A 16195-nucleotide genomic window follows, 5' to 3' on the forward strand; every position below is an offset into this window, starting at 1 on the left:
TCACCCATCCTCTTCCTCATATAATCACCACCGCCGCCCCCACGCATGTCTCTCCGAAACACGTTCTAGCTCGCGATCCACGCGCCCGCACCGCTCGAGCGCTCAAAGTCGAATGACCATCACACCCCCACCACTTGCAAAAGCGACGCGCGCGGCACGTTCGTCCTCGGCCAATTGCCAGTGGTGGGGATCGGATCGGCCCAATCAGCGCAGTTTTGTCGTACGCCGCGTCGAATCCCGGTTACGTGATTGGCGACGTGCCTCACCTTCTTTCTCCGTGTAGGTGAAGTCGCGCGCGCGTTATCTTCCTTCGTGCTATCCTCGTCCGTTTCCCGTCCCTTCTGTCCCTGTTTCCGTCGTTTCGTATCGAGCGCCGCGGCGGTCTCCCTCTTTCTTCTCTTTGTCGGTTTCCTCGTGTGGTGCCGCCGTTCTGCTCTCTCGCGCGCGCGCGCGAGGACACGAGCCTGAATCCTCCGGAGGCGGACCTCGTCGCACCTATCGCACTTCTGCGAACCCTTGAATTTACGTTTACTCTTTTCCTGCTCCTAGCGGGATGCTGCAATCGTGGATCGGGTCACGCAGATATCGTGGGAGCAATCGTTATCTTTGCAGCGTACTTTAAATGCGTACTTCCAAATTGTACTACATCTCAGCAAATAATTATCAAATTTCGATGTAATATGATTATAAAGATTTCTTTTCTTGTCCAAAACTTATGCAAAAATTTATTAGCAGAATTAATCAAATGCACTAAATTATCAGCGTATCTTTTTTACCTTAAGCATCAGAGATAATACCAAGAAAAGGCAACGATGTAAAACGGAGTTGAATGTACAATATTACTTGCAACATGGTGCTTGACGGAACGCGATGATATTTGCCGCATTATAGTCTCAAGAGCAACGCTTATCAGGTAGACATCGCGGTACATATCATTAGGTTTGCGCAAAGACTAGTTATATCCGGTTTAATCATGCACCATATAATCGCAAGGTAAACAAAGCATTACTCACGCAGGAGCGTCCGCACCGTCTGTATAAGTTATTTCCTGCCATCCTGCCATGTCTGTAAGAACAAAGATTTTCCATCGTCCATTTGAACTCTATCTGATAAAGGAGTCATCAATAAACTATCATTTTGCGAAGCTGAAATCCAGTTATGATTTAAAGTGACGCAGAGGCAACGCGTGAGGGGTGCTAAACGACCGGGATATCATGATGTCACAATATTTGCACGCAACCATCCGCGCGCCGTCTGAACAGTCAACAAAGTTAGGATCCGGCACGAAGATCCGGCACGAGATCGATGCGGTCGTGTTTCAGGCCAGTGCGTATACCGTCACGTATATGCGTGCGACGGCCGAGATAAATACGGAGCCGCCGCGCGCGTTTAATCGGTCGCGCCAAGTAGAAAGAGCAATTTCGAAAGGCATACATCGCGGGAGGGAGTACGAGGCACGTGCCGGAGCTACGCGCGTGCGTCAGCCCGTCGTATTCCGCACACGGTGGCACTCGGCTATTTTTGAGGGACGTGATATAAGCTCCCGATGACGTTCGCACGACCGGTCGCGTACGATCGCGTCCTCGTCGGAATTACCATCGCCGAGCGCGGAACGGCGCGTATGCTAACGCGCCTAACCGGGGCCAGCCGGTTCTAATGACCTTTGCAGAGACTGCGAGACTAATCGCCGATCCGTGGAAATGTTTCGTCCCATTGTTTCTCGTTCTGTGGGTGCAGCGAGAAGTTATCTCTCGCGCGGACTTATGCAAACGACGTTGTCGCGGATGAGTACACGGAGTTGGAACTGAATGTCACATTTGTTGGATTTGAAATTTGCAGATTTAATGAACGTGGCATTTAATTGGCATTAGTAATAACCGATGGTATATATGTATATTTGTAGAAGATTGTTAATTATCATAATCTTATTTTACTTTCATGCTTAACGATAAACAATTGTTAATAAAGCAACTAAGCAAAGCCATTGAAGTTGCAAATCGAAAATTCCGTCGGAGATTCACCGACGTCAATCTCGCTGGTAAAGTCCGATCGATCGACTCCAAAGGGGTTTCGGGGGAGTCCCCAAGGGGGGGTCTAAGCCGCACGCCATAGAGAGAACCAAAGTCCAGAGTGGGGGGCCTTAAAGGCATCGGGTGCCGTCCGACTGTCGGAATTCGATGGTAGGGGTAGTCAGGTTAAAGCGTCACGCGCTGGATCCCCCCACCCGGTACGTTCGCCACTGAATGTCCCCTCCACCGAAAGCGCCGCCACCAGGCATTCCACCGGGTGCCACGCTCCGACTGCGCGATAGAAGACGTTCGCCGTTCGTCGAGTTAGTCGAGCTCTGACACCAGTCGCGAGCAGTCGCAACTTTAGCGGCGTTTAGAGAAAACGAGACGAGCAAACGAGCGCATATACTCTCTATCGTCACGTTTCCTTCACGTTCACGTTCACCGTCGGGTTCACCCTCTCGTACCGCGATTCCCTCAATCAGTCCGTCATCCGCAAGCATTCGCGGACGAAGGAGACATCGAGCGCAGCTGATCATTGGATTATCAGTGAAGTGATCGATCACGTTTTCACAGTGCTTTCACGTCGATCAGAATTATTCAGCTTGAAAGTACTCTCAACACTTCTGTGATACGGGAAGCAAAGTAAATAATGGTGACCGGAGTGGGTGCCACGATGCCGACCGGCGGTGTCACCGTCGGCGCTACTCCACCCGCGCAGCACGTGCCCCAGGAGGCTGGCCAGCCCCCTGCGCAAACTACCCCGACGGCCACAACAACTACGAGAAGATCCGGGGAAAATCGACGGGTTAGTGTCAAGATCAAAGAGATTCTTCGTTATACTTCGGCGTGTTACATTTTCCGGAGTATTGATTCGGAGTATTGACCCAGAGCCGCGAATCATTTTCTATAATAGAGAAAAATATATATAGTGATTATTTAGAATTGGAAATAAAATCACATAAAAAATAATGAGGCCAACTAGAAATAAAGTAGAATTAAAGAGTGTCGTTTGTTTCATGCTCCGGATTCATTCTCCTTTAAGTACCGAACTCATGGGGACACGCCGAAAGCTTCGAACTCGTTATGTGACTACCCACTGTTAAATCGCTAAACAGCCTTTAATTATTTCTTTCATTAGTCGTCGATTTACATTGATTTATACAAGTATTATTAATTTGTTTTAATGTTCTGACGTCGCAAAAAAATTGAACAAACGTGACTTTAGAGATGGCAAATATGATAATAGAGAAAAAAATGTTTTAAGTACAAAACGAATACCTCTACTTGGCATTGTTGCTATCTATTAAAAACTTGTAAAGAACTTGTAAAGACCCTTGTCATGATCCTTGCAAATCATTATGATCCTTAATAGCCTTCGTAGAAAAGTTTTCAAAGACATTCTTTCTCTTTTGAAGTTTTTTCAGTACGATCAGCGTTCTCGATATTCATTGACATACGTTCTTAATTTTACTTAAAATTTTTCTAGTACTTCTATTTATTATTTTTACCGATGATTTCTGTTCACAGAGCAATAAGCCTATCATGGAGAAAAGACGTCGAGCCCGTATTAACAACAGTCTGAACGATTTAAAAACTCTCGTTTTGGAATCTATGAAGAAAGACGTAAGTATATCAGAACATTCTCGAAGTATCATATATCTTATGAGAGCAACACACAACATAAAATTTTTTAAAACTTTTGGTTTTTAAAATCTTTAAAGAAATAAAAAAAAAGATTTCTAAAAATTTAACCTCCTAAAATTATTTGATGCCGATCTTCTATACCTTTCCATTTTCAATTTTATATACTGTCTCATTAATTTGCTAATCGACATTTTGGTTTGTTTTCCTGTTACAGCCAGCTAGACACTCGAAGCTCGAGAAGGCTGACATTTTGGAACTGACCGTGAAGCATTTGGAGACCCTACAACGACAGCAAGTCGCTATGGCTGCCGCGGCAGATCCGAGTATCCTCAACAAATTCCGCGCCGGTTACACGGAGTGCGCCAGCGAAGTTGGCAAATTTCCCGGTCTGGAAGCCTCGGTGAGGAGACGTCTGATGTCCCATTTGGCCTCGTGCCTGGGTCCGGTCGATGCTGGCAACGGCCAAACGACGACGGCGACTCAACAGGCTGTCCAACCGGCGCCGCCGACGACACAATTGCAAGTACACATTCTGCCTCAACTTGACACCACGCCGCGCATCCAGGTCCAGCAATCGAATGGCATTTTCTTCACCAATGCCAACGGTACCGCCCTGCATCTGTTGCCGACCAGATTACCGAACGGTGACATCGCTCTGGTGCTCCCGGCGGGCGCGAAAGCGCCGGTTACCTCGTCGCCGTCGTCGTCCCCGGCGCCAAGTTCGCCGTTACCAACACTGATCCCGATCCCCCAGAGGACCGCGAGCACCGCATCCGCATCGTCGACGAGTTCGTCCAACAGCTCGACATCCACGTCGGCGGGAAGTCCGGTGGCGTTCGAGGCACCCCCGACGTCGTTCCGCGAGCAGGCCACCGCCTACAGCCCAGCCAACAGTCATCGGGACGTCGCCACGTCTCCGGCCAACAGCTATAGCGATTCGGAGTTCGAATCGCACTGCTATAACACCCCCCAGAAACCTCTCGCGCTGGTGATGAGGAAGAGCGTGGTGCCGCCAATCGACGACAAACCATGGAGGCCGTGGTAAAAGAAAGAGGAAGAAAAAATACGGACACGACATGTGCGTGACTATGAAGTGATATAAACTTGATACGTGTCGATGGTAATCCGCGGCCGAAAACGCGCCGATTCAACGTGCCGATTTATGCGTCGCGTAAAGAAATTCCGCGGAACGGAAACATGTTCCTCAATTACGTAGATCATTGTAGACGAGCGGTCCCGTCCGTAGGAGGACATCGCCGTGAAAGAGTAGAGGATCGTTAAGAGACGCCAGTTTATTTTCCCGAGTGCGCGTGCACAATCGGCCAGTAGCCAATGAGGCAGTGCCTTCTTAAATAGTGCCTTGTAGATATATCATTAAATTTCAGCATGTCGAAAATTGAAGATGATTTTTCCGGAATATATCTCGAAATATCGCGTCGGTCCTTTTTTGTCTTATCCCGCATTGCCCTATCCCTATCTCCTTTCTCGTCGATCCTCTCTGTATAGTTATATGAATACTATATTTTAAGTGCCTTACGCAACAAGAATCACCGAGGTCTTCCATTCTGTTTCTTGTATGTAAAACGCTAAACGATTTGTAGTATATCGTTGTAAGTACGAAGAATGTTTTTAATCGATTTTAGGCTTAGGATTTATGTTAAGAAGTCGCAAGCGAGTAACAGCGTGTACGAGAGATTGTACATATGAGCGATAACCGAAAGAGAACACGTTATTTATATTTATACGAATGCAAAAGAGGTTACATTTATAATTCCTCTCTATTATGAGAATAGACAGCCAACGCTTATCATTGCAAGAGTATCAAATAAATGTTGATCTCTTTCTCAATACAATATTTCTATGTTTTATATGTTTATATAAACCACCATTTCCTCAATCCACATTTCCTTCAATCATTATAGTTGTATAAGTACATTTTACATACTTGCTCTCACTCTTGATTTATTTTCGATTTAATCTAACCAGATATAATTATGAAAAAAAAAATCTTCGAAACGCTTTAAAAAATATATGCAACAGATAAAAATTCAATTATAAGTTTTCAATGAAAAATACGGGCGACAAAATTTCGAAACAAAATACTTTCGCTCTGAAGATGCTTGCACTTCATCGGCTATCGCCTATGTCCGATTCACTGCACGTCTCGAGCGAGACTGGACGGCAGTTCGCGAGAGCAAAATTTCTCCGTCGAGGTACCGCCATCTGATGAAGAAGAGTGGCGTTACACCTATATAAGTACAAACCGGTCTGCGATGATCATCTCACCCGACCAGGCCCAAAATTTCTCCCTTCCGCTGTGCCTCTGCCTAAAGTACCAAACGCCAGAACCTGCTGCCTTCTACTGGATTTCGTCGGAACACCGTGAGGCCCTTTACAGGACCCTAAAAAGGACCCGAATCCTTTTCTCATCCGATAATAAAGATTAGCAATCTATTTCTATAACGTTGCGTGAATAAAGTGCAATACTTTATTCTTCCTTCGGTAAAAGCTTCCAAGTTTTTATCGTAAAAACGATTAATTACTAATTGATCATTACGCGAAAAACAATTATCAGTATTTATTAACAATTTATGAGGAACAATCGATTACAGGAACGGTCGTTTCGAGAAATGAAATCGAAATGCGGATGGTCACAGACGTCACCGAATCTAATCTCCAAACTGGATTTTGAGTAAAGACATCGTGGTAGTTGATTATCCGCACTCGCTTTCTCTCGTGACTGAATGAACGAGCGATTGGCGCTTATACCGCATGACTTTAAAGTAGATAAGGCTGTCTCCGCGCGTGTGGACAGTTACGATGTATATTTAAGCATCGTGCCCGGCAATCACGTGCATTTCGCTCGCTCGTAAATCTGACTTTATTCCCCGCCGCGCTGCAAAAATACAGGACATATCTGCAATTATCTAACCGATTTAGATTGTTCTACTGCGCGCTAAAGAAAGCGCTGCTGTAGGAAAAATATTTAGAATATCTACATTTCTCATCTTAAATCATCACGTTCGCATTCTAACTGTGATAAAAATGCACAAGAAGAATAATAACACACTTATTAATATTCGCGCAAATATGTATTTTAATAGAGACGAAAATTAAAAAAATTTTTAAGCGTCACAGAAACGTACACAGACACAGTCGTCTTCTTGATCTTCGCGAAAACCGCGAAAGCCTAAATTACCATAATGTCCTCCTCTTGCGGGCAATAGCATTCCTGGTACAGCAATTTGCGAGGCAGAAGCGCGGCGTGCAGAGGGCCAGAATGCCACACGCAAAACACGCCGAATGACAAATTGCACATAGTACCCTTCTTTCTCTCATGGTACTCTTAGCGTAATTCGCCCCTTGTAGGCGAATTACGCTCAAAGAAGATACCTTCGCCATTTCAAGTAAGTTTTTACGACTATGGGAACATTCGCTGTTAATAATCTAACGCAGGTACGTTGAAAGAAAGGAATAAAAGATTGCTCTGAATTTTTCACCGAACTTGATAATAAAATGTATGTTAAGCAATGCGAACGTCGAAACTTAACGACTCAAAACTGTTTATTGTTAATTAATGTGATTGAAAAAAATTCATTATTAGTATTTTGTATCTTGGTCTCTATCAGTCACCTTATTTCACATCTCGATCTCGATCACCAAATACCAAACAGATTCTGCAAATTATGACTATTTAATAGGTATGTACATTATTAGAATCGTATTTATTTGGCCATCCATTCAGTTATCTGCGATTATGTAAACGTTCCAACAAACACGTCTCGCCAGATATCGTACGAGTTGTCTGCGTATATACTCTAATGAAAGAAGAATTTGACCCCTACCAGACCCAACAGCGCACGCGAAGCTCGCGGCGATGAGCTCTCGTCTCGAGCAAGAATTTCGCCGTCCTATAATTGCCTTCCTATTTTTTTACGCCTTCAGGCGGCTAGGCCTAATGATCATTAAGATGATAATGGCCGAGGATTGTAGCCCGAAAAATTTAATTATATCAAATCCGTTCTACCTGCGCGAACTAATTTCGTGTATTACGCGTTATTTGGGGTCGCGCCAAAAACTACATTCTGCTGCGGAGACTCGTCCGAGAGAGATTCGTGCAATGGTCTCGCTTTTCGGCGAAAAAATTATCATAATGCGCTCATTAATCTCACGATGAAAGGAACGACGAAAGTCGCGAAACTGGATAGTCCGAGTTCCCTCCTCTCGGGGAATTTCTTGTTCGGCTGTCTGTGAATCTGCGTCAGGCGTTATCTCCGCATTAGGAAATTCCCGACCGCTCGCTCGTCTGCATTTAACGGACGTCACGCGCGCCGGTTGTGTACGTTAATACCGGACGATGAATGATCGAGTCGACGCGCGTGAGGCAAAAGTCCCACGTGACATGGGATCATTATGACGATGATAATTCATGTATATGGCAAAGGTTAATTACCGAACGTGAAAAAATAAGGAAGTCGCATTCGCGCGCGCGTCAAACTCTTTGCAGCCTTGGCATCTACTGGTTTTCTTTTTCCTCACGCAAATGCGAACACAAAATATCTTGAGACTAACATAAATGAAACGGACAAATATCACTTGTGTGTACCAGTTTTGTTAACATTTAATAGCGAATAGCATTATTTAGACGACCGATGCTTATTGCTGTAAAAACATCCGTTTGTTTCTCGGTAACATGTGACGCAAAATATTATCTAAATTTCTCATTCTAATCGCAATTGTAGTTACATGAGAGAGAGAAAGAGAGAGAGAGATAGAGACAGCTGGATGCATCCACGCGCGTTTTCATAATCCGAAACCTGATTCTATCCGCCTCGTATAGAAAACAAGAGCTCGAATCTTCCTCGGAGTGGTCCTCTCTATAGGAATTCCCCAATCAGCTGATTCCTAGAATCTCGCGAGCGCATATTTGCTAGCCCGTCGCTCCGCCTTGGCTCGACATACGGTCGCGGTCGCGCGCGATTTCAAGGATACAACAAGGTTGACACGCGCCGCCACTCACGGGCGACTATAGTGAGGGGACTCTTGCCTGATCCCGCCTGATCTCGTTCGCGCTGGTTCACGCTATCGACGGTATTCTCCGTCTCACGTGTTTGTTGCAGCATCACCTGGTGATGTTGCCAAGATTAACACTTTACGCCAGATTTTTTTATGTCGGCTCGAAAGCAGCACGACACGCGAGCGCGTGACATCATCGCTACGATATATACGCGGTCGTACCTTTGAGCAATGCACTTTATATTTCAATCTCTCGTTTTCAGAAATATCGTTCTACACGTTAAAATATAACTGCAAAGATATCTTTGTTATTATAAATATGTAGCTATATCGACAAAAAAAATATAATTATAAGATTATTTGCCTCGTCGTTTTTCGTTTCCAACGGACTGGAACTTTTTTCGAACCGCTTGGATCTTACAATTCCCAAAGCGACATTTCGGAAGCACGGCTCCGTGTAATGGTGCGCCGGGCCCTTTCGCAACAACCGAAAAAGAGCGTTGGCATTTTTGAACGTTCCACGTGCCGGAGAACGCACGGCACGGTGATCACGGTTTTTTCTTCGTGAAAATTACGTGACGATAGCTCGCGGCATTGTGGTAGTAGGCTTGCGACTGGTCGAAATATTTTCGACGTTTGTTTCCGCTTAGATGTTTCTCGTCCTTGCAATTTATTTTATTAATTATTAATTATTTATGCATAAAAATAATATAAATTTATTATCAGATAAATAACATAGCTTGTAATAACAGTACCAGCTAACACTATGTCTAATCTATGTAAACGCATTGTTCCTCAATCGATGGTTTTGTATTTCGAGAAGACGCTAATGCGACACGGCCAGACGCTTACGCGAACATTTATTGTGCCAGACGCTGAATAATCAACGGTCAATTCGACGAGGATTCGAATTTCCGAGATTGCCTGAAACAGATGTTTCGTTCGCGTGGGGAAATGTCGACGCCGCTAATTTTCAGACACTTCAGCGGTCTTGACCTAATAAATGCGAGAATCGTAATCTGAGAATCCTCGCTAATCACTTCCGTGCAATCGCGAAAGTATTTCCCGAGGAATTTCACAAAGACATATTTTCGTAGCAAGGTGCGTTATTCGCATCGTAATGTCACGTTCCTATCGGTTTGTTGAGTCGTACGCGTTCGGAACTTGCAGCCTAAACATTTTATCGTGTGATTCCTCGAACGGCACAACGGAATTGCGACAACATGTGCACGAGGTGCGCACTCGCTATAATCTTTTTGTAACCAGGTGTAGCCGCGATATTAAACCTAGTCGTCACGAATAGCAACGCGATCTATGCCAGTCATGCTCGATCATTGTTATCGCGAGCTTACCGGCGTGACACGATCGTCCGGAGCATCCTGTCCATCGTCCATCACGTGTAATCTGACATTTACATAGTCTCGAATAACAAGCCGAGGTCCCAAGGTACGTTTCGAGTGCTTAAATCTACTTTATCCCTGAGTGCAATCATCGATATCGGTAATTTCATCGAACAACATACTGTTGCCTTAAAAAATGTGGAAAAGGATTCTGTTAGGAAAAGAGGGAGAGAGAGAGAGAGAAATTCATCTGAAATGATATATTTCAATTCTACCACAGGAACATGCTCTCGTTACGATACAATTACCGAGTGAGCCTTGCTTTATTCTCATCCGCATCGTGCTACCCGTTGCCATCGATCATTAATCAACCCATTATCGCAGTCTTTGCTATATATTACCAGAAATGAGCGCGTCGCGTAATTACCTAACACATTAACGCGATGCGATACATTGAAGAGACGCGCATCGGTCGCGCACATGCACTGCGACTCACTCGTCGACGGAGCACACGTGGACACGACGCGCGGCGCGGCGGTGCCCTGTGTGTGACTCGATAAGGGTTCCATTCACGAGCACGGCAATTTGGGTTAATAACACAAGGCGCCGAAGCGCGTGCGAGCCACAGAGAAAAACAGAAAACGATAAAGAGAGAGAACTGGGAAAGAGGGAAAGAGAAAGAGAGAAAGAGAGAGAGAGAAGAAGAGGGAGAGAATGGACGCGCGCATACGACGTCGTCGGCGGTTATGATTATTAAGATTATAGTTACTCCATTTCGGAGCTCGAGAGAAGTGTGTGGGTCGAGAAGCCAGAGTTATTTATGAAGTGCGTGCGAGTAGAGCTGCGGCCTATCTCTGATGTTCTTATTTCGTTGTTTGCTCCCGCGAGCGCGTAATGCCGCGTTAGAAAACCGCGACACGTGCGCGTCGTGGAGACTCTCGTGCGTGCACGCGCCCACGGTGCACGGTGCGCCGCGCCGGTCGTATGCGTGAGCGTGGCAGGGATGGTGCAAGAATTCAGTGTGGTCCGCATAATGTGACCGTCGGAATTGCATTGCCTATCTATGGCACATCTAGGTCTTTTGTAGAACCAGTTTAACTATCAACGTTCCATTGAACTGAGCCTTTATGTAAAAGAGACATTTTAGAAGCTGCAGGAAAGAGAGAGAGACGTTCGATGGATGGTTCCTCTCCGTAATTTGGGCCGATTGCGCGGCTCCGGAGAATTCCCAATTTAACATTTAATTGCAGCCACCAATCGCAAATAGCGCGTCGGGCGCGCGAGTAAGATTATTACGGGAGGGGGGGGGGGTTACGGCAGAATTATTATCATGCCGGAGGCATTTCGCATCTGCGCTCAACAGCAATCAGCACAATTATACTTCGGTTCCAGTGCATTCCCTTGATCAAGGTTGAGCCCGCATCCATGTTTGAATACACCGGAGAATAAAAAAAGCAGCGTTTCAACGTACCCCAACGGTGCCTGCAATCATTATATTTTCTTCGTTGCGTATTTTTGTGGGATATCCCGGAAGTTCGCACGAGGTACTGAAATTATGGGAGCCGGATACTTCTCGAAGCAGATGAAATAGCCGGTCTGCTACACTTCTTCGACACTTATATCATCGGCGATCGTTGGATAAAGCTCCACTAATGTCGTGTTTCACGACTATCTCTCCGATTGCGACTGCTTGATGTGATTGAGAACTTTTATTCAGACCAAAATTGCATGGCGCGCGACGCGACGTCTCGCGCCTGATCCTAGGCGCTTTTCCGCACCTCAGTTTTTTTGGAACTGCTGCTGTCTCTCGAACGACGCGACGGATAACGAGCAAAGTCGAAAGACGTCGCGTAAACGATTCTGCGCGCATCGACGAGCCGCGGATTTTGCCACGGTTCAGAAGCATTACATCTCGAGCTCTCATTCGACGGGCAACGCTTCGCCGTGACGTCCCGAGCGACGTAATTAACAACTCCGAGCACAACGCGTAAATTCGTCGCGACTCTTATTTTCGGGCGCAAACAAGCCTCGGCACGGTATTTTCCGGGAGCTCCGCTGTCGTATTTGTAAGAGTCTCGCTTTTTATGTCAAGAAAGGACAGACAAGAAACGTCGGATTAAATCCATCGAAAGCGATGTCGTGGGCCCTTCGTAACTATATTTCTTCGGGGAGCTCGCTGTCGTATTTTGTAAGGAGCTCGCTTTCTTACTGGTGGCGCGAAGAAGAGGGACAGAGAAAAGAAGAAACGATAAGAATCCGAGATACGAAAGCGGATGTCGTCGCCTTCGTAAACTATATGTTTTAACGTTGCCGTTCGCGTAGCACTCTTCATTTCTCGACTTTTGTTACGCTTAATTGTCTCCATTCTTGTTCCTCGAGAATACGGTTCTCGGGAATACGTATACCGGAATACGGCGCGGCGCCGATAAAATCTCGCTCGACTTGACACAGGCAACTTCGAAAAAAAAAAAAAAAAAGAAGTATATCGCGGGCGAGACCAGGCATCGGTTGAATTGAGATTCTCCCGTTCACACCTTGCGAGCGGTGCGAGATCGTCGATGTTTTACGCGCAATTACGACTTAAGTATCTCGTCCACACCTTTCAGTTCAGTTAGGTGTCCCGCTCTTTCCTCATTGCTATGCAAGAAACGACATTAAGTGGGGAACGACACGGATAATTAATTTCTCTACAAATGCAATTTTTCGTGTACGTTAATAGCATGCTTTCAAGTCCGCTCGCGATCGTGAGTGTCGTAAATACAATGATAGCTACTTATTAAGGAATGTGACAACTTGATCACACAAGCAAAACAAGTAAATAAATCTGAGTAAAAATAAATCAGAAAGTAATTGACCAATATCTAGGCTAGAAATCTGGTTACTAACCAGGTACTGCCTATATTCTGCTTTATTTTCTACTCGAGTATCTGGTATCAAAATCACCAGGTGGCTATATGTCACTAATTATTAAAACATAACGGTCCAATCTTACGACAAAACGTGTGTAGCAATTTATCCATCGATCGATCGCCACGGGAGATAATGCCGGCGATAATAAGGCAAAGCAAGTCGCGATTTCGTGAGGCTACGAAATGGCTTGGCGCATACCTACCTGTTCCGTGAAAGATTGCCGCTCGTTGTGCAAGTCCGCCTCGTCGTTAAAGCGCGCCTCCATAGTCCCATCTGAAATTATAGACGAGCCGTGTGATATAGACATCGGTGCCGAGAACATCATCGGGATGAGAAATTTGTAATTGCACGCCGACCGCGAATTGCGCCGCGCGATAAAAACGAATCTCGTGTCTGGCTCCGAGATGATTAAGCTTCAAGGGAACACCGCCCAAACGTTTTACATCATACGTATACGTATGCTATGTACGCGTGCAATTACGGTACGAGAGACATTCGTCATAACGCGAGAATGTTCACGCATGGAACTCGCGTCTACGCGTGATGTATAGCAATCCTGCGGACGGGGAATATTATTTGTAAGTACGGTATTTAGAGGCGGTGGCGTTTGATAAATGCGTGAAAGTGAAAACATTACGTACATTATAAGGCGGTTCGAATATTTTTGACGGATAACGAATCGTCATTGAATACGATATTCCGATAGTAAGTGCGTCAGTCAGCAGGATTAAATCCAATCTCGATCTCTCTCAAGAGAGAACCATGGTTGTCGATCTACTTTATCTGCCTCGGAGATCCACTCCATTTCCTCAACGTCGAGGCTCAAACCCCGCTGAGAGGCGAACGCCAGCGCGGTAACCGCGGCGCGGCCGCGAAATACACACTCGTACACGCTCGTACGTGGGCTATACGCGAAGCGACAGGGGCCGAAGAAAAGAGTTCGTACACGAAGATAAACATCGGATCCGACCATGTCGCCAAACAGAGCGCGCGCGCATCTTCGTCTCGGCACGTCCGTCAATCACCCTGCGGATCCGACGACAAACATGCAACGCAAGAAGCTGTCGTTCTCCCCGTCCGCTTGGATCCTCTCGCAGCTCTTCTCGTCCCACGCCACGTACAAACAGAAGATTACGAGGAAACCCTCTCGGAATACATTCTCGGTCGGGAATACAGCCGCTTCTTCTTCAAAACCCATCTGTTTCGGGCCACCGCGCGCGCGTGGCGCGATCACGGGACGACCGGATTAAATCGCCCAGACGTGTACAAAATATAAAAATTATGCCTCTCTCCTGCGTGCTGAGTGCAGAGATCAATAACCTATTATTTCACTGTCGCCGAAATAAATATTTCACTCTGTTGACCTATCGTGCGAATGGAAGAATTAATATCTAATAATAATCAAACGATATAATGCGATGGAAAGTTATAATGCATAAAATCAAGATATTTTATAGATATTAGATATTAGATAGATATTAAATATTACAATACTTCGCGAATAATACTTAAATGGCACTTTATATGTTATCAACGCTATAAAGATTGTTATAAAAATGAATTTTATATATTATAAACCAACCATAAGATTTAATCCTAAATTGGAAATTTATCGGACCGTGTGTGTGTGTGGACGTCAAGACGAAACAGGAGAATAATGGAGTCCGATTAGACGAGGGATCGCGTAGGTCACTGCCTCTCGAAGATTCCGCTGCCTCGATAATTCATCCGGCGACAAAAAGCGGATAAAAATGTGGTTTCGCAAATGCGGTTAGTCCTCCCGCGAGTGTCGGTGTCCCACGGCTTGACGGCCGTTAAAAAAAGCGATTCTAAAAATGCGAGCCTAAACCGCTCTTCGTTTTGAATACATAAATGTCGATGAGCATCGACTCGGAAACGCCTCACAAATACATTATACAATTTATTTAAAACACGTGAGAAATAATTTCCCCCCCCCCAGCGTATAAAGATATTAAATCATTAAAATAACTTGATCAAAGCGTCTATACAAATACAACAGAAGTTTCATTCTATATCCAATATCAAATCTATATAAATATTTGATAAATATATGAATATGTAATCCTAGCCATATAACAAAGATACATTTCATTGTATCGAAACCCCAAAAAAGACGCCGCGACATCTGTCTACCTCCTGCCAGCAGGCTCCTCGGAACAGTGTCACCTTATTAATATCTCCCCCTTTTTTTTCAAAGGACCCTTCGATCGCGCACAAGCGCCTTTATTCGATTCCAACATCGAGCCCTCGCGCAACAGCGTCGGAATCTCTCGGATTGGCGTTCGATCGTGGATGCTTTGGCGATATGACCGGCGCGCGACCGATAAAAAGTAAGAGGAATGCCGGGGGCCGGGCCCGAGCGGCTTCGGGGGTCCGTTCCAGCAAAGGGGGTGGGACGTCACCCTTCCAAAACTGGTCAGAGAACAACACCGACCACTGTATCGAGTATTGACTCGATCGGCAAGCAGCTGCCGCTTCTTTGTGCGGCGTCAGAACGCGGCGCTCAGTTCTGGATCGCGGACTTAGATCCGGCGCGGCGCTCGGCTGCGATCTAATCTATGCAAAAGTTATGTGCTCGAGCACGGTCCGAGACATGATGGATCGCGGGATGAATTTCGCGACGTACATCCTCGTGATCCATCGTTATCCAACTGACTGCATTCGCGAGATTCACGTGTCGTAACGCGCAACGTTACACAGCTCGGTCTAAAATCTATATCCATGCTCCATATACCGAGATATATTTTGATCGATCCTTTTTTCTTTCAACGATAATCTGATTGCGTTATAGGACCTCTCGTACAAGGCGCTAACACTGACATAGAGTTGTTACGGGTCCCATTCCATCAACGTCCGCCAATTTAAGCCAGATTTTTGCCGATCCTTGTATCACGATGGAAACACACGGAACCCGAACAACGCCTAATTAGACGACAGCTCGTAGGCCGGTCATTCTTAGCGCCTACCGCCCGCCCTGTATCTCGTTCTTCTTCGGCTCGAAGTGGGCCGAGAGCACGGCGTAGGCTTAAGGAGACTCCGTGTCCTTTCCTTCTTCGTCGTATATCTCTCGCGCGATAGCAGTCCTTAATAAGCGACGGCGTGGCGTGTGGGTGACGGACGAACGGAACGAATGTGGGCACGTGCAAACAACGCTTTCCTATTACGATATACGGCGTCTCTACACGAACTACCGCATTTAAACAGGTGCATGGAATCCTCAAGTGATGAGTCGTCGAAACCAAACTTCTCTCG

General features: G+C 45.8%; 2 protein-coding genes across 2 annotated transcripts in view; one reads left to right on the forward strand and one right to left on the reverse strand.

Annotated features, from left to right (window-relative positions):
- Window positions 1–16195, reverse strand: part of LOC143902394 (uncharacterized) — a 206297-nt gene that overhangs the window by 69472 nt on the left and 120630 nt on the right. Inside the window, exons 4-6 of the mRNA XM_077415266.1 lie at window positions 13125–13195; window positions 1014–1065; window positions 267–515 (exon numbers count right to left, since the gene is read on the reverse strand). Of these exons, the coding sequence (XP_077271392.1) occupies window positions 267–515; window positions 1014–1065; window positions 13125–13195 (372 nt within the window). The remainder of the gene's footprint in view (window positions 1–266; window positions 516–1013; window positions 1066–13124; window positions 13196–16195) is intronic.
- Hry (bHLH transcriptional repressor hairy) lies at window positions 2238–5511 on the forward strand. Its single transcript, XM_077415257.1, has 3 exons — window positions 2238–2817; window positions 3540–3635; window positions 3871–5511. The coding sequence occupies exons 1-3, from the start codon at window positions 2662–2664 to the stop codon at window positions 4699–4701; spliced, it is 1083 nt and encodes a 360-aa protein (XP_077271383.1). The 5' UTR covers window positions 2238–2661; the 3' UTR covers window positions 4702–5511.

This window comes from Temnothorax americanus, unplaced genomic scaffold (assembly GCF_048541705.1).
Source record: "Temnothorax americanus isolate GAGA-0224 unplaced genomic scaffold, ASM4854170v1 Scaffold4, whole genome shotgun sequence".
NCBI classification, from domain to species: Eukaryota; Metazoa; Arthropoda; class Insecta; order Hymenoptera; family Formicidae; genus Temnothorax; species Temnothorax americanus.

Coding starts and splice junctions, on each gene's coding strand:
- Hry (XM_077415257.1), top strand. CDS start 2,662: ATGGTGACCGGAGTGGGTGCCACGATGCCGACCGGCGGTGTCACCGTC. Junction 2,818..3,539: donor GATCCGGGGAAAATCGACGG/GTTAGTGTCAAG, acceptor TTCTGTTCACAG/AGCAATAAGCCTATCATGGA. Junction 3,636..3,870: donor TGGAATCTATGAAGAAAGAC/GTAAGTATATCA, acceptor TTCCTGTTACAG/CCAGCTAGACACTCGAAGCT.